This window comes from Acomys minous (assembly GCF_964271855.1).
Source record: "Acomys minous genome assembly, chromosome: 1".
Classification (NCBI taxonomy): Eukaryota; Metazoa; Chordata; class Mammalia; order Rodentia; family Muridae; genus Acomys; species Acomys minous.
This window is the reverse complement of record NC_140483.1, coordinates 54,484,084-54,506,494: the sequence shown is the minus strand read 5'-3', so window position 1 is coordinate 54,506,494 and position 22,411 is coordinate 54,484,084. Positions and strand designations below refer to the sequence as shown.

Below are 22,411 nucleotides of genomic sequence, written 5' to 3'. Positions count from 1 at the left end.
TGAACCTCACAGCCGGGTCCCGGCTTTCCTGGCTCCCAGCGGCTCCGGCTGCTTCTGCCAGCCTTTGCATTTTTCTATCTTTTTCTCATTGCGTGGCCCCTTGTCTTTAAAAGGCTAAACTGCTCTGTACTAAATTTGGTCACGGAGCGCTCCAAGATTCCCTGGAATGTCCTCAAGTTTCAAACAGCTCTGACAGTGAGGCAGGCCCGCCCCCTGGCTTGGGGATTGGCTTTTCCTCTCCGGCTGGGCAGCTGTCAGGTTTTATTGGTTGTTGGTTAGACCAAGCAGGGTCCACTAGCCTTTGGCTGCAGGGAGGCTGCTGCGTCCCCTGAGCACCTGTGGCACAGCGAGCCACTGAGAAGAGCAGAGAGCGGCAGTCCTCACCTAGCCCGGGGCTTTGCACCCAAGCCCACTTAGCTCTATCCAGACCAGAACTCCCCGTGTCCTCCCTGCCTATCACCAGCACACTCACTGGCCCGGTAAGAACGGCCGCACGCTTTGCCAAGATGTCCAAGGTAGCTAAGTACCGGCGGCAGGTGAGCGAAGACCCTGACATCGACAGCCTGCTGTCCACCCTCTCCCCTGAGGAGATGGAAGAGCTGGAGAAGGAGCTGGACGTGGTGGACCCGGATGGGAGCATTCCCGTGGGGCTGCGGCAGAGGAACCAAACGGACAAACAGCCCTCGGGCACTTTCAATCGAGAAGCCATGCTCAACTTCTGTGAAAAGGAGACCAAGAAACTTATTCAGAGGGAGATGTCTATGGATGTGAGTGACACACCCTGGAGGAAAATAGGGTGGGGAGGGCAGGCTGGGCCCCCTAACTCCACGACTAGAACTCTTCTTTTCTTACAACAATTCTTACTGGCAAGGGACCAGATGCTTCAGAATAGGCTATCACACTCTAAGCTAGCAGTGTACCCTTAATTTGCACTGTAAGCAAAAGTTGGATATATTAGAGAGACTTGGAGTCACAGAAAAAAAAATAGGAAAAGGGATAGGTGTCCTTGAAGAATGCATTGTTGAGTGGGTACCATCCTGGTCTCTCAGCATGTTTCTTCTGTCTTCTCGATTCTGTGCTAGTGAGGAGGGGAAAGAGTGATGCTGTGGTCTCTAACTACTCAAGGAGAGAAAAGCCAAGCTGATAGGAATCTTCTGGAGGACGTGGCCCAATTCCTGAGAGTAGGGATGGGACCACAGGGAGACAACATGGAAGAGTAAGAATACTGTCCCTGTCCCTGCCATCCCCTGGACCCAACCAGCCTCCCCTAATCCCCCCATCCCCCCACCCCCACCCATGTTGAAGACTTTACCAGGAAGTGGGGAACGTGTGGAAAGCCGAGGGGCTTAGGGATTCTCACCCTATGGGCTTGGCGGTTAGTTCTTTTTCAGCTTTGATAATAATGAATAAATATTAAACAGGTGTAGGGGAAATGATAGGTCCTCCTTTGAGGATCTGGTGGCCCAGGCCAGGAAGCAGAAATGAAACTCAGTTAAGGTCTTGACACTTTTGTGACATCCCCTCCTTCCCCCAGCCCTAAGTACTCACTCTGGAGTTTGGCCTTGCTCATTTCTTCCATTCCCTGGGCTCTGGGCCCAATGGCTGCCTTGCCTCCGTGGAGGCTGAGGTCAAACACAACTGTTTTCAGTCCTGGGAACCAAACCCAGGGCCTCTCGCATGCCATGTAAGGGCACTACCTTTGAGCTATGCACCCAACCCTAAAACGAAAGCCTTTATTTACTCCTAAAGCAAGACGTTTGGGTCACAGAGTGGCCAAGGGGGACCCTTGAGCCCCTGGACTTTCCTTCTCCAACATTAGTGCTGTGAGTGAATATGTGCCCTGCCTCCTCTTCCCAGTTCCCTGGCTTTGCATGGGGTGGGGGGTGGGGGCAGGGGGGGAAGCACTTCGGTCCCCAGATGGAGCCAAGTCAAGCAATAGAGGGTGCAAGAGTGGGAGAGCACGCATTCTTGGTCGGAGATGTTGTTAAGGACCATTCTTGTCTTTTGGAGATAGTTGGCTATAGTCCATCCGTTGCTCCTCAAGCAGGTAAAAGGCATATGTTAGCACAATGGCCAGATGGGGCTTGGAGTGTTTACTGAGTAGTGGGCAGAAGTCTCTGTAAATCAGGAGGAACGTGAGTGAACCCTAACACGTAGCCCCTTTAGCATTATTATCAAGAGTGAGCGTGAAGTCAGGGCCTGCCATGTAAGTACCTGAAAAGCCCTGCGTGAGTCCCAGCAACTCTTACTGTCCCATCTGTATGACTAAGTCACTTCCAAGTCACCCTGATCTTGAAGAGAAGAGAAGCTGCCTCTGGGGCAACTAAGAGGGGGTTGGAAAGTGCTTCAGCAGAGCCTGGCGCACAGGCACTCACTCAGTAACCGACAGCGCGAGATTACCAACTCATTTTAGTAAAGCAACTCAGAAATTAGCCCAAAGCAAATCTCTGCCCTTGTTCAGCCCTGCCCGCACCCTTCAGTCTAGGGACTTGTCCCTTTAATTCATGGCCGGAGCAAACAAGCAAAGCATGGGTGCTCAGGTATAGCTGTAGAGTGTGAGCGCCAGGCTGAGGGACTAGCTCCAGCTCTTGTCATCTGGGCCTTCTCTGGTCATGAAGACCCTGCCGGTAGTAAACCAATCGATTTGATAGTGAGCCAACCAATGAACCAGACCTGTGGAAGCCTCCACATGCCCACCACACCAGCCTTCACTTTCAGAAGCCTTGACAGTCTTAGGAGAGAGATATTTTTATCCCCATCATAAAAAAAAAAGTCTCAAAAAGGCTAATACCTGTCTCAGAGCAACACCGCTAATGAGTGGCCTGCCCGACTTTGAAGTTTGCACCTTCCTTCTTCCCGTCACATTAGGATATCAGAGTAAATCAAGGGAGCTGGCCCTTGCTCCTTTATATTTTAGACAGATTCTCACACAGCTCTGGCTTGCATCAAACTGGACAACAGCTAGTAAGGCTGACTTTGAACACCCAACCCTTCTGCTTCTAGCTCCGTAGCAGTGGGATTGCGGACACATGTCACCATGCCCAGTTTATACGGCTGAACTCAGGGTCTTGGTGCCTCCTAGACAAGCGCTGTGCCATCTGAGCTCTGTTAGGGTCATACAGTAGCTACATGCGACAGCCCAGAGAAATGCTTGCATGTTGTCAGTGGAACAGTAACAGTGGCCATGACGGTCTGGTTGAAGGCCCACTTTCTGAGAAGTACCATTGACTATTAAGTCAGGTGTCAACCTGGGAAAGATACAGGGCAATATTAAGGACCTTTAGCTAACTCCTGTAGATGGGACAATGGCATTATGAGCATGCTTTTAAAAGAGTGTTTATGTTTTAGATAACAGTAATGAAATATTCTTGGGAAGATTGATCAAACCAGGGGCGGGGCGGGGGGAGTTGCTTTAAAATGACAGGGATGCGGTGCGAATGAAGCAAGGCTGATCAGGAATTATGTCCGTTGAAGCTGGGTCCACATGTGTGTTCATTACATTGTCCTCTGCTTTTGTTTGCTGTTTACCATACTAAGAAAGAATAGAAATCAAGAGTGGTAAGCAAGTCCATTCAACTTTTCCTGCCTAGGTGTGTGTGTGTGTGTGTGTGTGTGTGTGTGTGTGTGTGTGTGTGTGTGTGTGTGTGTAAAATTCCAGGGATCTTTTGGATTATTTGGCATAGTTTTTTTGTTTTTGTTTTTTCGAGAAAGGGTTTCTCTGTGTAGCCTTGGCTGTCCTGGACTCGCTTTGTAGACCAGGCTGGCCTTGAACTCACAGCGATCCACCTGTCTCTGCCTCTGGAGTGCTGGGATTAAAGACGTGTGCCACCACCACACAACCCTAGCATAGTTTTTATTGACTATTCCTCCCATACCTCTTCCAGGTCACCACCTCCAGGTAGTCATCTCGGACTCGTAGGCAAAGCCGAGCACCTTGATTGAGCATTCCAGCGCCATAACGTTCTGTCCTTTAGGGAAGGGGGTGCTCATGGGTGTTGTGCTGTGCGTGTGGAAGTCACAGGACCATTTTCAGGGGTCAGTTCTCTCCTTCCACTGTAGGTTCCAAAGGATGTAACTCATGTTGTCAGGTTTGCATGGCAAGCGGTTTTCTTCTTGCTGACTCGCCTATTTCTTTTCCCCACTGCGGGCAAACCCCCTCCCCCCATGGTGATGGCGATCAGACCCAGGGCCTTGCTCATGGCAAGCGTCTGTCCTGTTGTGGTACCTACCCCTGCCCCTCTCTTTTGTAATTTTCTGCTTTCCTGGCCATTTCCCTCACCAGCATATACGCTTCAGGAGGCAGATACTTACATAAGACACCCCCCCCCCACCTAAGAATGAAATAAATTTTAGTTAGCGGGAGACTCAGGGAAGGCTGGAGGCAGGCTTCTTGTCCTGCCTGTAAATGGGGTGGATCTGGCAGCCTGTCTTCTCCCTGGGCCTCTGGGAGTTCTTCCTTAGCCCAGGTGGAAGACAGAGCCCTCAGCCAGAGCAGAAGCCAGCAGTGGAGTGAAGCAGGCCTTGTCTCATGTTTCAGGGACCTGATCCCCAACAGGTCAACCCTTATTCTCTTCCCTTCCCAAGTGGGGAGGGACCTCTCGGCCTACCTCCCTTAGCCTTCTCTCTAGGGTGACAGGGACCTAGGATTAGCACCTGATGAAACCTGGGTCAGGGGCCAGGGCAGCTGAGCCAGGGAGTGGAGCAAGCTCTTTTAGGTTTTCCCTAGAGGTTAACTTGAGACTCTGAGCAACCCACTGCTGGCCGCGAGCCTCCTGCTGTCACTCAGCCTCCACAGCCCCTTCCTCCACATCTCGACTCAGCTCCATGCCCCTGGCTCCCTGCTTGTATGGAAATGCCTGAGGCCACAGCACCACACCGGCACCAGCACTCAGAATGCCCTTTGCAGATAGCTGGGTTAGTTGGGAGTACAGCAGGCAGCTCGGCTCACTGATTAAAGAGATTAACCCCAACTGGTACACACTCAAAATAGCTCTGGAGGCCAGGGTAGAAAGGGCAAAAGAGGTGATGGGGGCCCAGGTAGGCACAAGCACACACCTAGAAAGGCTAGCCAAGTTTCAAAGCCACCTCCTTCTGTATTTTGGAAAAGCAGCTGACTTTAGCTAGGAGGTTGGGCCTACAGGTATTTGTCTCTACGTGTGGTTTTTAAATCTTTTGTTGGTTGTGTACATAATATTTAAAGAATTTTGTGGACAGGCTTTGTGATGGCACATGCTTTTAATCCCAGCACTCAGGAGGCAGAGGCAGGGGGAATCTTGGGGGGGGGGAGGGGGCGGGATAAATTCAAGGCCAGCCTGGTCTACAGGGAGCTTTCCAGGACAGACAGACAAGGCTATGCCAAGAATTCCTATCTCTAAAAAACAAAATAAAGACAAGACAAGAAAAGAAAAAAAAGACTCTTACTCAAGCAAGGCAGCAGAGGTAGATCCCATCTGCAGCGCGGCGTGTGCTGCTTGTCCCTTTTTGTTGTGAGAACTCGAGAACGCGCCTAGATGGAAAACATGGGAGGGGGCACGCCAGCTGCACGGGAACGAGAAGGACTTGCGACTATGAAACGGCCCGACGATGAGAGGAAGGCGGGGATGGTTTCAGAGTCCGGCCTGAGTGCTGCTGCCCAAGACTGGCTGCCGCCAGCAGCAAGGACAGTTGCAAGCGGCAGGGTTTCAGAGACTTCATGGTCCCAGCCGCTCTCTCTCCTCCAACAGACTGTGGAGTGATGGTGTCAGCTCATGCCAGTATGCCCACAGTTGGCTCAGAGTAGGCAAGCCTTGAGTGATAGGTGCGTAAGAGAGATTGCAACGTGTGTGCACGTGCATGCGTGTGTGCTTGTGTGTGTGTGTGTGTGTGTGTGTGTGTGTGTACACTCAAAGCAAGAATGGTCACAAAGCATAGAGGTGGAGAGCAGAAGAAGCTGATGTTCATGTGCCTGCCAAGTTGCATAAACAGGAATATCCTGGTTGACAGATCAGCCTGTTTTGTGCTTATTGGCCCACACTAGGCATAACCAGCAGAAAGAGCTGTTTGACATTTAGGGTATAAGTTCTTGTTCAGGGCCTCTCACCTGAGGACCTTAGTGAGAAAGAGAGGACAGTAACTTATTTAGCATGTGCTGGTGCCAAGGGCGTTACCAACCCCATCACTGGCTTAGCTTCCCCAGCTCCACTACTTCTCAAGTAGGAATGATAAAAATCAGCCTTGAAGGGCCATTGGAGGATTAAACAAGGTAAGGTATTGAGAGTTTAGTTCATCAGGAGAGACCCTTTCTTCAGGCTTTGTACCTGTAAAGGTGCCAAAATAACATTTTAAAAATTCTGTCCGTAGGAGTGAGGTGATGACAAGGGGGTGAAAGGAAAGAAGAAAGGCAAGAAATGAATTTAAGGAAGGGGACAGGGTTATTCTTGCTTTCTGCCTGGCTCCAGCCACCTAATTTAACAGAGTGTAGCGACCCTTATTTTACCTGTCTCTCGCCCCCCATGCTGGTTTACTGGTTCTTTAAAAAAAAAAAAGGCAGAAAGGGGAGAGCTAAGGGACAGTTCAGGCATGGAGAACTCTCCTGGTCTGTCATGTTCCATCCCAGCATGATCTCAGAAAAGCCAGGGCTGCTTAGGGAGTTCTGGCTTCAGCTCTCTCTGGGGTCCACTGCATAGGCCAGGCCAGGTCGTCAGGACAGTGTTTACAAACAGCTAGGAATAGAAAGGCCTCCTGCTCCTCCCCCCACCCTCCCCTGCCCTTACTTCTTCCCGGTTCGGGATCCCTAGGCTCCAGGACTCCAGATCAGGGGGCAGGGCCAACAGAATGCCAGCCTCCTGTGCTGAGGCGCATGGTCCTCAGACCAGGGCTTCCTGAGGGCGGCACTGTGGCTGCCGGATGTGTGGAGTCCAAGCAGCTCTGGAGTCCATCCTACTCTGCTGATTGCATGATCCGGACAAGTCACTGTGCCTGCCTGAGCATCCGTCAATTGGAAGCTCAAGTGCCTGGTCCTGGGGTAGTGCCAAGGCTCAGAAATCTACAAAGGGCTCCAGGAAGTGTGCTGGGTTGAAAGTGTGGTACTGAAGACTCATGAACATTTGCTTTCTTGCCTCCCCTCAATCCAACTCAGCCCACTCCTCTTCCCGCTACTTAGCTCCTTTTAGTGCTAAAGATGGATAACACCCAGAGCCTCACACAGTTTAACCCTAGGCACCGGCCTGTGCCCAGGCCCTTCACTCCCTTTATACACAGAACTCATGAATCATGTTTTATGCTTCTAAGATCAAGGAGGACTCAACTAAATCATCAATTTCTCAAATATTCATTGAGCTTTTACTGTATTAGGCATTTCCTAAACGCTAGGACAGAGTGAATAGCATGGAGACTGTTCCTATCACCACAGAGATTATGTTCATCTTCACGGTCAGGTTGGAATATCGTACCTTGCTTTCTCTTGCTATCGTAAAGAGCATAACCAAAAGCAGCCTGGTGAGGAAAGGGTTTATTTGGCTTGCATGTCCATATCACCGTCCAGCATTGAGGGGAGCCAAGGTGAAAACTGAAGTAGGGCAGGAACTTGGTGGCAGGAACTAAAGCAGAGGCTATGGAGGAGTGCTTGCTTACTGGCTTGCTTTCCATGGCCCACACGCCCAGGGGTGGCACTAGCTACAGTGGGCTGGGTCGTTCCATATCAAGCGTTGACCAAGAAAATAGCCCAACAGCCTTGCCTGTATACCAATCTAATGATATATGTTTTTCAATTGAGGTTCTCTCTTCCCAGATAATCCTAGCTTGTATGTCATGTTGACAAAAAAACCAGCCAGCACAATAGACAACACACACACACACACACACATTTATACGTGTATGTATAAATCATATATATATATACACATATATAAATGCATGTGTGTATATATCATATAATATCTTGTATATAATTTTAAAAAGAAGTGTAAAGCTGTTTAAAGAAAGAGCATCTGATCATAGTCGTGGCCCTTTCCCAACATGATCATCGGGGTGAAAACGTGACATTCGTTCAATGTCTGGGACAAAGTCAGCTATAAGAAGGCTCCGAGAAGCTCCTTCCAGGCAGAGAGGGTGGTCATGTGAAGGCCTTGAGAGGGGAGCAGTTTATTGCAGCTGAGGAAACTCAGGCCAGGGTAACTGGGGCAGAGCTGGAGGAGATGAAGAAGGTTCAGATAGTGCTTTAGGGGAGCCGAGGGGTTTGGTTTGTCTCTTAGTTTATTTACGTGGGTGATAGGGATCAAACCCAGAGTTTTGCATGTGCTAAGCAAGTACTCTACCACCAAAATACACCCCTAGCCAGAAATTTGGTTTGGGTTGTTGTTGTTTTGTTTTGTTTTGTTTTTTTGAGATGGGGGGTCTCATGTAGCCCAGGCTGGTCTCAAACTTAACATATAATGAAGGATGATCTTGAACTTCTGATTCCCCTGCATCTGTCTCCTGAGTGCTGCGGAGGTAAACATGTACTCTACACCCACGCTTATGCAGTCCTGAGCATCCAACCCCAGGCTTCATACATGGTAGGCAAGGACACTAACGACAGCCACATACATACATCCCCAGCAGCTGGAGTCTGCAGCCGGAGGGTCCAGAGCAGGAGAGACGTGGCTCTGAACTGTGCTACTGAGAGCCTCCGTCTGAGAGCTTTCAGATGAGTAGAGGGGAGGAGTGCCAGGGAGGAGGGGGAGAGCAGCGGAACAGGTAGCAGTCCCCTAGGAAAGGATGGTTTGTTGGGACAAGAGGTACGAGGACTGGCTGACATACTGAGGGAAAGGGAGGAGCTGCAGTACTAGATGGTGTTGTTTGTGTGTTTTGAGACATGGTCTCAGTTTGTACCTGGGCTGTCTTTAAACACACCATCTTTCTGCCTAGGTGTTGGGATTTCAGAGTATGCACCACCACAGCTGGACCATTGACCTAATTTGATGCCACTTCCTGAGATGGCAAACACCATGGTAGTGGTTTGGGAATCAGCAGAATTTTAAATAGAGCCCATTAGTTAAGTTCATTTGCTAATAAGATCTCCAAGTGGAAATATTAGGTTGTCAGGAGTTGTATAAATCTTGGGCTCCATAGGAAAGAGAGTTGAAGGAACCATTAATATGTGAATGATATTTAACTCATTAAGACTTTTTTTTTCTGGGAGGAGGGTGGTGGTGGCACACATCTTTAATCCCAGCACTTGGAAAGCAGAGGCAGAGGCTGTGACTTCGAGGCCAGCCTGGCCTACAGAGTTAGTTAGGTCTAGGACTGCCAGGGCTACACAGAGAAACTTTGTCTTCAAAACTAAAACTAAGCCAGGTATAGTGGCTTACACCTTTAATCCCAGAGACAGAGACAGAAGCAGGCAGATCGATGTGAGTTCGAGGCCAGCCTGGTCTACAAAGGGAGTGGAGGACAGCCAAGGAGGAACAGAGGAACCCTGTCATGGAAAAAAACAAAAACAAAAAACAAAAAACAAAACAAAACAAAACAAAAAAACCCCTAAAACCAAAACTTTTTTCTGATTTTTTATTTAATGTTTTGCTTTCGTGTATGTGCACCCCGTGTGTGCCTGGTGTCCACAGAAGCCAGAAGAAGGCATTAGATTCCCTGAATCTGAAGTAATGAATGGTTGTGAGCTGGGTGCTGAGAGCTGCTCTCTGCAAGAGCAGCAAGTGCTCTTACCCACTGAGCCGCCTTCCCACCCCTCGTGGAATGATATTTAAAACCGCAGGCTTAGGGATGGGGGTGTGGGTGGAGGAGAGCGGAGCGCTGAGAGCAGAGTCCCTCATTATATCAACATGGAGGCATTGGAAGAGGAGAGCGAGCTAATGGCGGGACTGAGAGGTGGGAGGGAACCTGGTGCTGTCACAGAAGCAGGAAGAAGAGGAATGAAGGAAGAGAGCTCCACCCTCCACCTCACGCTTGTCGCTCAGAGGTTTAATATGGCAGAGGGTCAGCTATAGTGCCTGCAGCATGGAAGCCGCTGGAGCCTAATGGAGGAGTGAATATGGATTGGAGGAAGAATATAAGCTGTTGGTCTGTCAGTCTGCCTGTCTGTCTAATTCTAACACTGATCAAGACAGCCAAGGTAAACGTAGCATCAGGGAGGGGTTTTATGAGACAGGGAACTTTGTTGCCTATCTGTACGCTGTTGGGAATAATTCAGTGGAAGGGAAAACTTTGATGGCACTGGGAAAGGAAAAAGGATGGGATGGAGTTCATGGTAGCTGGCAGGTCCAGCCTCCAGGCAGAATCTCACCTCTGTTTGGAGGGAAAGCCAAAGAGATAGCAGTGATGCAGCCAGATTGACGGGGTGGGTGGGGAAGGGGGGTGGGGAAGCTGATCTCTGAAGCCTTCACATGTGCACAGTGTGATCTGGGAAGACAGCGCGGGCAGCCATATATAGGCTGGATTGAAGCAGGGGGAATTTGAGGAGGCTGTACAATAGTCAGAGGTCAAGGCCTAGGTCACCAGAAGAATGCTCAGCGCTCCCTGGGAGAGGTAGAGAAAACACGAAAACACTTCTGGACAAGAAATCTGGCACACAAGCTGTCACTAGACAACAGCCAGCGCCAGAGATGCTTTAAAAGCCCAATAGTCTTTCTACTTCATGTGCATCGGTCTGTTCTCAAGGCCACCATGCCCAGGCAGCAGGTCCTATCCTGGTACCCAATTGACAGCTGAGCAATGGGACCTGAACGGATCTCCAAGCCAAGCCAGGGAACATGGTGACTTCCCCGTTCACTGCTGACCAACTGTGTGGCCTCACGCAAGCGCTTAACAATCATAAGCACCGCCTCCTTTTGTTTTTATTCTTTTCTGTATTGCATTGGTTCTTTGCAAAGTGGGATTTTCCCCAATACATGTTTTACTGCAACATAAAAGCCATACAGAAGTGTGCTGTGCGTAAAGCGTTAAGTGTAGACAGAGTTGGGCGGCTGACCAGAGTGGTCAAGAAATTCAACATCAGTATAACAGCACTGTAATACGCACCCGCGCTTCCTCCCCAAGGCTAACCTATCTTGTCTTCCAACCCCATAGGTTAGTTTTGTCCACTTGTATGGACTCCTAAGGGAAGAATTCTCCATCTGGGGTCTTTCACTCCACTGTCTGTTGGTAAAGGTCACTTGTGGTGTTATCCATAGCATTGTTGTTGTTATGTTTTTTGCAACAAGGCTTCTATGTATAGGCCTGGCTGTCCTGAAACTTGCTCTGTAGACCAGGCTGGCCTTGAACTCAGAGATCCTCCTGACTCTGCTGGGATTAAAGACGTGCACCACCACTGCTGGTCTGTCCATAGCAATCCTGTGCAGGGTTCCAGTGCATGAATATATCATGATTTGTGTAATCCATCTCCCTGCTAATGGGAACGCGACTTGTTTCCAGTCTGGGGCTATTATGAACAATGATGCTAATTAAGACCATGTTTCTGGAACTCATGACTTCCTTTCTGTTTGGTATGTATCTAGGCCTGGAATTTATGATTCGTAGGAAACACATAAGGCGCTTGACTCACTAATTTGAAGAGTTTTTGTGAAGTCGAGGTGCAAAAAGGCGGAGATGGTCTCTAACACGATGCTTTGCAAATAAGAGGTGCTTTTCACAGACAGCCATCACAGCCATCTCCAGCTGAGCCCATCTTAGAGAGCAGCCAGTGAGCAGGCATGCTCTTTGGTCATACTCTTCCTGCATTCTTAGCCCAGTCTTCTGAGAGTCAGACGCGTTCCTAAAGCTCAGGTTAGGTTTTTTGTCTCCAGACTCTCTAGCTTTCCAAAGCGTGATGACTTGAACAGTATCTTTTGGCCAGGCATGGTGACAGAAACAGGTGAATCTCTGTGAGTTTGAGGCCAGCATGGTCTACGTGGGTTCTAGGACAACCCAAGCTATATAACAGAGAAGCCTTGTCTCAAACAAACAAACAAACAAACAAACAAAAAACCCCCACATAAATAAAGAAAATAAAAAAGAAAGGGAAAAAGAAAAAGAAAGAAAAGCATTTTCCACGTTGTGCCTCCTCCTTTCCTTGTCTTAGCTTGCTCCAGTGTGGCCTGCTGTCTGCTTAGCTGAGTGCTCAGGGCCTTCTGGGTTTACTTAATTTTCTCTTTAGTTTATGTCTGAGTTTTGGGTCGTTCTAAACATTGCCCTCAGTTCTCAGATTTAATCTTCTCCAACCAGTCATCACCCTGTGTGATGAGACTGTCAGTGTTTCTGTTCCACATCTGGACCTCCAGTCATACCTGCCGAAAGTGTCACAGCCATGCTTCTCGGCACCTCTATGAATAAAAAACCCAGAACCCCAGCTGAGCCCTCGAGGCTGCCCAGGACATCTTGCCATGCACCTCTTAACTCCCCTAAAAGGCTATTTCAAAAGGCAGCCATTCTCTACAAACCCTGGTGTTCCACCATCTCTACTTTCACCCTAAACAGATGACCCAGCCCATATTTCACAGAGAGATACAATGCCAGCAGGGAAGATGCTTGAAAACCTATCAGCATCCCTGAATGCAAACCTCTTCTCTCTCATCTCATCTGAACAGAATCTTTTCTCCGGTCCCTAGCCACTTTGGAATTTCACTCGCTCCTGCCTCCACAAGGACCTCTGGTACTTAAAACACCCTTCCTTTCATCTTCAGCATTCCTAACTGTTGTCCCAGGTCTCAGCTCAGCTCTGTTTGTTTTGGTTTGGTTTTTCCAGACAGGGTTTCTCTGTGTAGCCTTGGCTGTCCTGGACTCGCTTTGTAGACCAGGCTGGCCTTAAACTCACAGCGATTTGCCTGCCTCTGCCTCCCGAGTGCTGGGATTAAAGGCGTGTGCCACCATGGACGGCTGTCATTTCTGCTCTTTTGCTTCCAAGCCAGACTATAGAAAAAGCATTACCACTGGGTCTCCCCTGTCAGCATCTGCCTTACCACAACACTATCAGCATTGATGAACAGCCTATGACCTCCCATTGCTGGGCCCATGGCATATGCTTTGGTCTTTATCCTATTTACTTACTATGACATTCATTCACTCTCTTGTTCTTTTTTTTGTTGTTTGTTTGTTTGTTTGTTTGTTTAGATAGGGTGTCTCTGAATAGCCCCGTCTGTCCTGAAACTTGCTCTGTAGACCAGGCTGGGTTTGAACTCAGAGATCTTCCTAACTCTGCCTCCCGAGTACTGGGATTAAAGGCTTGGCCACCACACCGGGCCATTATTGTGTTCTTAAAACACTCACTTCTAGGCCAAGTGGTGGTGGCACATGCCTTTAAACCCAGCATTTGGGAGGCAGAGGCAGAGGCAGAGGCAGAGACAGAGGCAGAGGCAGAGGCAGAGGCAGAGGCAGAGGCAGAGGCAGAGGCAGAGGCAGAGGCAGAGGCAGAGGCAGGCAGACCTCTGTGAGTTCAAGGCCAGCCTGGTCTACAGAGCAAGTTTCAGGACAGCCAGAGCTGTTACACAGAGAAACCCTGTTTCAAAAAATCCAAAATCAAATAAACCACTCACTTCCATAGCACCAAGACATCACATTCACCTGGCCTCCCCCTCTTTTTCCCCTCTAATTATTTCTTCTGGGTTGCTGGGGAAAGCAAGGCTCCCCGTCATGGCTGCACATCACCGTCTCCTCTGCAGTCTCCCCAGGTGCCTCCTGCCCCACAGACACTGCTACCAGCCTATGCTCCGTCTCTATCTGTGGCCTAGATCTCTATTTTGGGTTCTAGATCATTCAGTTGCCTCTTGGATACCTCAAGTGTCTCAAATTCAACCAGTCTAAAAATAAAGTAGTCATTGACACCCCACCTTAGTCGCAAACCTGCTTTTCCTCTGCATTCTGCACTTTGGCAGCTAGAAGTCCCGTCTAACCCAGAACCAAGGACATAACCCTGGAGCTTAGCCAGCCCTCACTTCTCTCCCGTTTCCAGACCTTCCTAGTGATAGGATCCTGCCTGTTCTCGCTCTGTGGTCTCTTAGCTCCTTCTCCGTATTATACATCCATCGCGTCCATCCATGTCACATACCAACTAGACGCATGCCACGGCCTCCTAACTGCTCTCCCTGTTTCTCCCCTCCCGACACTGCAGCCTACCCTTCCTTCTCTCAGCTGCCAGAGCCTTATTAGAAGATGAAACCGTGATCTTGCCACCCCCTGCAGAAAAGCCTTCAGTTGCTCAACCGGGCTTCCATGATCAAATTTACCCTCCTTAGCGTGGCTTAGGAGGTCCGTGGTGAGCCAGCACCCCTGTCGCTCTCAAGCCACTGATACTCTTCTCCTTCATCCCCACCCTCTGTTGCCGTTGGGGACCATCCGCTGGTTCTTCACAGCTGCCAAGCCTCCTCGTGCGCCCCCAGTGCCTCTGAAATGCCCATCATCTAAGTGGGATGCCAGGCCTCCATCGCCTTGGTTTCACTGCCACCTTCTTTAGGAACGTTTCCTGGCCGAGCGGTGGTGGCACAAGCCTTTAAATCCCAGCACGTGGGAGGCAGAGGCAGATGACATCTTTGAGTTTGAGGTCAGCCTGGTCTAGAGAGCAAGTTTCAGGGCAGCCACAGGCAGGACTACACAGAGAAAACCCTGACTCAAAACAACAGCAACAGCAAAACCACCAACAAACAAAGCAAAGACTTGCTGACCTCCAGCCTGGGGTCGTGTGCTCCATTCCTGTGTCGGCAGCAGCGTCCACAGGGTCTGGCACATCACACGCCAGGCCCGCAAAGCACATCATGTCAGCCTTATCCTCATCTGTTCTTCCCCAAACTTCTCTTCCCTCCTCTTCCTCCCTCTTCTTCCTCCCTCTTCTTCCTCCCTCTTCTTCCTCTTCCCCGATTCTACCCAGTGATCCATCCTGCCCATGCCAAATGCTAGTCTTATTGAACCTGACTGTGCCTACACAAGTTGCGAATTAAGCTACACTCTTTCGAGACTTTTCCTTTCCTTTTCTTTGTTTTCTTTTAGAGATGGGGGTCTCTCTTCATAGCTCTGGCTATCTGGAACTCACTCTGTAGTCCAGGCTGGCTTCGAACTCAGAGACTTGCCCGCCTCCGCCTGCTGAGTGCGGAGATTATAGGTATATACCACCACCTCCCGGCTTTCTTCTGAGACTTTTTAAATCTACAATTTTGTGCCCAGATTCTCAAATGAAGAGGCATTAACAGTGAGCCAGTTTCTGTGAACAGTCAGTGAAATCCGTCTCTGGGGCAGGTGGCTGTAGGAAAGGTCTGCTGCTCTGTTTTTTTAAAAATGTACTTTGGTGTTCTGCTTGTAAGTGTGTGTCCAGAGGTGTCAAATTTTCCTGGAACTAGAGTTACAGACAGTTGTGAGCCACCATGTGGTTGCTGGGAATTGAACTCCGGACCTTTGGAAGAGCAGTCAGTGCTCTTAACCACTGAGCCATCTCTCCAGCCCCCACTCTGTCTATTTTTGTTCTTGTCTTGGTCCTCTCTTTTCCAGCTCTGTAGAGATATGAAATCACAGACTGACCCTTCCATCCAAACACAGTCAAGTCCACCCATGGTCCCTATGCCACTTAGGGCCACGGAAGAGTGAGTGAGCCAAAGCGATTCCTCCAGTGACTGTGATTCCTCCGTAAGTGAAGGAGTTTTGTCTGCAGACCTAGAAGAAACAGCAGGCTTCCCTAGAGGAGTTGCTACAAGCCTGTGTCCCTCTGGACAATCTCCTGCCCCTGCAGAGAGTGAGAGAGAGAGAGAGAGAGAGAGAGAGAGAGAGAGAGAGAGAGAGAGAGAGAGAGGCTTTCCCCATAGCAACCACAGAACCTCCGCTCCAGGAGCCTAAGGCCTAGATGTGTTGATCTGGTACCTGGAAAGATCGGGGTAGGCTGCTTCTGCAGCTATGCAAATGTGTCCTGGAGCAACATAGGAGGGCAGAGCTAAGATTAGATCCTTGTAGAGTCTACAGTGTAGACAGTCCCCTTTCTTAGGCAGACTTCCACAAGAAAATTAAACCCTACCACTTTATTTCCTCAGTTTCCCTTGTGTGACTACAACAGCATACCAGAATGGGAAATTAGGACTTGCTTCTTTTACTTTTTTGAGGTGGGGTTGTGTGCAGCCAGGGCTGGCTTTAAACTTGTTATGTAGTGGAGAATAACCTTAAATTCCACATTTTCTTGCCTCCTCCTAAGTGCTGGGGTTGCCGTGTGTCATCCTGCCTGCCTACGCTGTGCCACAGTTGATGATCAGAAGTGTGTTTGGTTCATAGTTCTGAAGGCTGTGAGATCTATGATGGAGGGGTTTCATTAAGCAGGGACTTTTGTTTTGTTTTGTTTTGTTTTGTTTTGTTTTGTTTTTTTCCAAGACAGGGTTTCTCTGTGTAGCCCTGGCTACTCTGGAATCACTCTTGTACACCAGGCTGGCCTTGAACTCACAGAGATCTGCCTGTCTCTGCCTCCCAAGTGCTAGGATTAAAGGCGTGTGCCACCAAGCCTGGCCTTAAACTGTGCCTTTTTGTTGTGTCATAGCATGCCAGGAAGGGGGAGTGGGGAGGCAGGACTGGAGAGAGGGACTTAGCAGGCATGTAAGGACATGAGCTTTACCCAAGAAAGGCACTGTGTTGCTTGCGGCAGCAGCATTAATCCACTGAGTGTCTCTAAGACCCAATATGGCTCATGGGACCCCACTTTCCAACACCAGCCCACTGGGGGACCAAGTTTATAACATATGAATTTAGGAAGTCAGTTTCAACTATAGCTCTCAGAGAGATGCAAGGCAGCAGTAAGCCCCTTCTCAATCCATAAGGAAGAAATTGGCTCATTATATATAATGGATGCCTTGAGGAATTAGTAATGGTTGATATTTGTGAGAAGGAGGACCCTAACTCCCCCCAAATAATCCTCCTTCTGCTTTCTTGTCACATCTCTCCCTGCATTAAGATCTCTCCCTCCAGAGGCAGATCAATGTGTGTTTGAGGCCAGATTGGTCTACAAAGGGAGCTCAGGACAGCCAGGGCTACACAGAGAAACCCTGTCTCAAAAAACCAAAAAACCAAAACAAAAACAAAAACAAAAAAACAAAACAAAGAAAAACCCAAAAAACTCTCCCTCCTTTGAGCACAGACTTCTTTCTATGCCTTCTGGTTTGTGCCTGAGATCATCCTATGCACGTATACCTTGCATTAAATTTTCTCTTCTGCTTTTTTTGTTTGTTGTTTATCATATTAGTCATTTTCTCATGTCCTTTAAAAGGTCTTCCTAAACATCATTTTCAGCAGATGTCATCACATTGTATGGCAGCATTGAACCACTTGCCTATATTTGGACATTTACATGGTTCACAATAAATATACTTTCCAAGGCCCCAAACAGATCCCCAGAGCTTCAACATGGGCTCCTTCCCTTGGCCTCTGGCACCCGTCCCCAGAGATAGAGCCAGCCAAACCAGATGATAAACAGAACCACTAACACACTGTTCTCCCAGCTGAGTCTCCGATGAAACAAAACTCCCGGAGTAAAGACTCCCTGGGTGCTGGAAACGCAGGGCTGATGGGCAGCTTGCAGGGCAGACGCCCCGTAGCCAGGGGAAACATGAGGCCACAAATGTTATTTTTCAGAGGATCAAGTGACTGAAGTTGGATCATCTGTCAAGCAGAGCACTTTTCCTCTTTCTTGGCCCCCTGGGATACGCCAGAGTGTATGTACCATAGGGAGGACAGATGCACCACGTTTCCCTCTGTCTTGGAAGGAAGACTTATTGCTATTTTAAAACAACCAGGGCTGGGGATGAGGCACAGTTGGCATAGTGCTCCCCTCTGGTAAATGAAGCCCTGGGTTTGAGCTCAAGTACTGTGAAACAAAACAAACAAAAACCTACCAGCAACAACACAAACACAACAAAACCAAAAGGCAGTCAAGACCTTGGAAGTTTTCAAGTCTAGAGAGGATGTCAGGGAGAAGGGGTAAAAACTAGTCCATCCTCCCGCTTCTGTAGGAGGCCATGCCCTACACACATGCTCAAGTTCAATGCCAAATGCACATGACACCAAGGGAAGCAAAGTAAGTTCTCTTCATGAAAACCACAGAGAATCACTGCCCACCCACAAGCCCTTCCGGAGTGCCTGGCTGCTATCTTAGGAACCACATAAGTAGCCAAATTCTTTCAGCCACCATGATGATGAGTCTAAAACTTCCTGTCTCTGTCAAGCTTTGTGGGATCCACATATGTCACTCATGTGAGCCTCCTGTGTGACTTTAACCAGCCGGACAGATGAAGAAAGCAACTCTTCCTGAGGTACCCAAGAAAAGTCTGTGTAGCTGGATTTTTCTTTTTTTTTGCTACTTTATTGGGATCCTATATCTATCACCTTTCCCCACCTCAATCCCTTCCAACCCCCTGAACACTAAATAGGCAAGAAAGAAGGTGAGAGGGGAAAGGGGGCATAGATCTCTTTAGACTATTTCCTGCTGATTAGGAGCCTTGAGTTCCTTGGAGCAAATCCAATCTTCATCATCAAAATACCAGCAACCAGCAATCCAGCAATGCAGCAATAGCAAAAGCAACAACAGGAACCAGCAGTAGCAAGGGCAGCAGCCCCGCCTAGGTCCTCTTCAGGCTCTCATATTTATACCCTCTCAAGACCCCAGAATTCCAAGTGTAAACTATCTGAGGCTGGAAAAATCACATCCTTTCTAGAGCACAGGACAAATCATAGTAAACAGCTGTAGACAATCTGAAGCAACCCCACATCCCACACCTGGGATTAAAACAAAAACATTTGCATAACATAAGTAGGTTTTTTAAAGAAACCAAGAATCTCACTACAGGTCTGAATTCTTTCTTTTGTCCTTCACTTGAAACAAATCATGAATAACTTAGAAAGAAAATCTAAAAATTATTATTATTTGTGGGTATGTGTGTGCCTAAGGTGTGTGTGCACGTGTGTGAAAACAATTTTATGGAGTCATTTCTCTCCTTCTACTTTTATGTGGGTTCCAGTGATCTAGCCCAGGTCATTAGGCTTTCACAATAAGCACTTTTGCCCACTGAGCCATACTGCTGGCTCGGACTGCATATAATTCAACAGAAAAACAAACAAACCAAAACAGCCAACCCCATCCTTCCACTAGAAAGAAAAGTGCAATTGTTAGGCACACACAGAGCAACCCATTCTAGGCTAGGTGGCTGCCTCAGTTTCCTGGCCCTGTACATACCCTGAAAAGCCAGCACACTCTGAGATGGACTGTGTGTACGTGGCCTTGGACACATTGGAAAGAGTGGTGCTGAGGAGGACTTTGGACAGTTCTGTCACAGATTCCTTCTTCCGCTGGCCCAGCAGAGCCTGGGGTCCTGACTCCCTTCCCCACCCCTGGCCCTCACCATAGACTTTAAGTCACGAAACTCTTTTTTTTTTTTTTTTAAGATTTATTTATTTGTTATGTATACAGTGCTCTGCCTGCTTGTACCCCTGCGGGCCAGAAGAGGGCATCAGATCACATTATAGATGGTTGTGAGCCATCATGTGGTTGCTGGGAATTGAACTCAGGACCTCTGGAAGAGCAGGCAGTGCTCTTAACTACTGAGCCATCTCTCCAGGCCCAAGTCATGAAACTCTTATCCCTTCTTCAAAGCAGATGCTTTGTCTCTCTCTTGAGGCTTTTCTCCCCAAACTTTGCTTTGGAAGAGGATATGATCTCCCAGCTTGCCTCTTGCTAAGGACACTGGAGCTTGCACAAACCCAGGTGGGTTTTTTGTTTTGTTTTGTTTTTGTTGTTGTGGTTTTTATAGTTAACCACAAACAAAAATATAAACAGAAAAAAGGGGGATCCCATGGGAAGTGACAGCTATCCTAGGCTCAAACTGTCCCATACAACCACCATTGGCCACATGCTCAGTAAGTAACGGTTTGCTGTATAAGCATGAGAGCTTGAGTTCAGTCCTCAGGACTCACATTAAAAAATCCAGGTACATGAGCTGGGTGGTGGTGGCGCACGCCTTTAATCCCAGCACTGGGGAGGCAGAGGCAGGAGGATCGCTGTGAGTTCAAGGCCAACCTGGTCTACAAAGTGAGTCCAGGACAACCAGGGCTATACAAAGAAACCTTGTCTCCAAAAATCTAAAAATAAATAAATAAATAAAGTAAAATCCAGGCACAGTGACATGTAATCCTCAGGCTGAGGAGGCAGACAGGTATATGCCTGGAGCTTGTCTGTGGCCAGCCAGCTTTTGGCTTACAGCTCCAGAGAGACAGAAGTTCATCATGGGGTGAGGGGCTAAGCAGTAAGTGGCAGAAACAGGAGCTGAGAAAGCACACCTTTAACTGAAGCAAGAAGCAGAGAGAGTGAACTGGAAGTAGGGTAAAGGTTTAAATGCAAAAGCCCACCCCCCAGTGATGTACTTCCTCTAGCAAGTTGCACTTCCTCATAACTGCTTCAAATAGTGACACCAACAGAGGACTAAGTATTCAAATACTGGAGGCTATAGTGAACATTTCTCACTCAAACCATCTCCCACATACAAAATGTAATTTTATTATATAGCTATATACTTATTATACAATAGATTAGTATTGCATAGAATATTATATAATTATATTACATCTTGAAATGGTAATATTTGAATTGTTAAAGTTAACTTTACCTTTTATGTTTTTGTGTGTGTGTGTGTGATATGACTACCAGAGCACTTCAATCTATATGTAATTTCACATTATATTTCCTTTGGATTGTACAGTATAGAATGGTTGTTTGTTTGTTTGAGACAGGGTTTCTCTGTGTAGCCCTGGCTGTCCCGGGCTTGCTTTGTAGACCAGGCTGGCCTCAAACTCACAGTGATCCACCTGCCTCTGCCTCCCAAGTGCTGGGATTAAAGACGGGGTTTTTTAATAAAAGATCTATTTATGTATTACTATGGATACAGTCATCTTTCCGTATGTACACCTACAGGCCAGCAGAGGGCATCAGATCACATTATAGATGGTTGTGAGCCACCATGTGGTTGCTGGAAATTGAACTCAGGGCCTCTAGAAGAGCAGACAGTGTTCTTAACCTCTGAGCCATCTCTCCAGCACCCTGTTGGTTTTTTGTTGTTGTTTTTTTTATGTTGTTGTTGTTTGTTTTTTGTTTGTTTGTTTCTATTGTTTTGCAAGCCAGGGATAATTAGAAACATGGTGCTTTTGTAGTCTCAAATGGAATTAGAGAATTAGAGTTCCTTTGTTTAAATTTGATTTATTAAGATTAAAATTTCAAGCCAGGGGGCCTGGAGAGATAGCTCAGTGGTTAAGAGCATCGACTTATCTTCCAGAGGTCCTGAGTTCAATTCCCAGCAACTACATGGTGCCTCATAACCATCTATAATGTGACCTGATGCCCTCTTCTGGCATGCAGGTGTACATGCAGGTAGATACATAAAATAAATGTTGTTTTTTTTTTTAATTTCAAGTGGGGCATAGTGGTGCATTTCTTTAGTCCCAGCACTAAGTCCCAGAGGCTGAGGCAAGTGGATCTCTGTCAGTTCAAGGCTAGCATGATCTACATAGTGAGTTCTAGAACAACCAGGGCTGTACAGAGAACTTTGTTTTGAAGAATTAAAAAAAAAAAAAAGATAAGAATTCAGGCTCAGTGACACAGGCCTATAGTCTCTGTTGCCTGGGAGACTGAACTTGGCTGAGTCAGTATGTGTTCACAACCACAAGCGCATGGCTATGCTCTGTTTTATTGGTTGGTTGGACTTTATATTTATATTTTCAGTTCTTTATTTAATCTTTGTTCTTTAGAAGTTTATGCAATAAAGGCTGGAGAAATGACTCAGTAGTTAAGAGCGCTTGCTCTGCAGTCATGAGGATTGTCTAGCTGTGTAACAAGTTGGGCATCCCTGCAAAAGCCTGTGGGATGGGAATGGGATGCTAGCTGGAGTGAGCTGGCTTCCATGCTAGCCAAGGAAATGAGAGCCCCGGGCTAGGGAGAGACCCTGCTTGAAGGAATGAATGGAGAGTGATAGAAAAGAACGATAGACAGCCGGGCGTGGTGGCGCACTCCTGTAATCCCAGCACTCGGGAGGCAGAGGCAGGCGGATCGCTGTGAGTTCGAGGCCAGCCTGGTCTACAAAGTGAGTCCAGGACAGCCAAGGCTACACAGAGAAACCCTGTCTCAAAAAACCAAAAAGAAAGGAAGGAAGAAAGAAAAGAAACACTCTTTCTGGCCTTTATGAATGCACACAGGCACACACACATGTGTATACATTCAGGTTGCTGCCAAATACATGTATACAAATTAATTAATTAAAAAGCAAACAAAAATAAATAAAATCATTTCTTTAAAAAAAAAAAAGTACTTTAATCCGAGTGGTAGTGGCATACCTCTTTTATTCCAGCACTCAGGAGGCAGAGGTAGGTAGATCTCTGTGAGTTAGAACCCAGCCTGGTCTACAGAGTGAGTTCCAGGACAGCCAAGGCTACACAGAGAGACCCTGTCTTGAAAAAAATACATAAA

At 47.9% G+C, this 22,411-nt stretch overlaps 1 protein-coding gene across 2 annotated transcripts in view; it reads left to right on the top strand.

The window, feature by feature from the left end:
• The window catches only part of LMOD1 (leiomodin 1), a 41,613-nt gene continuing 19,202 nt past the window's right edge, over positions 1 to 22,411 (top strand). The window contains exon 1 of one of the 2 annotated variants that reach the window (XM_084786557.1): positions 1 to 767. In XM_084786557.1, coding sequence (XP_084642683.1) covers positions 507 to 767 — 261 coding nt within the window. In that variant the 5' untranslated portion in view covers positions 1 to 506. The remainder of the gene's footprint in view (positions 768 to 22,411) is intronic. The other variant, XM_084786556.1, reaches the window with a different exon arrangement.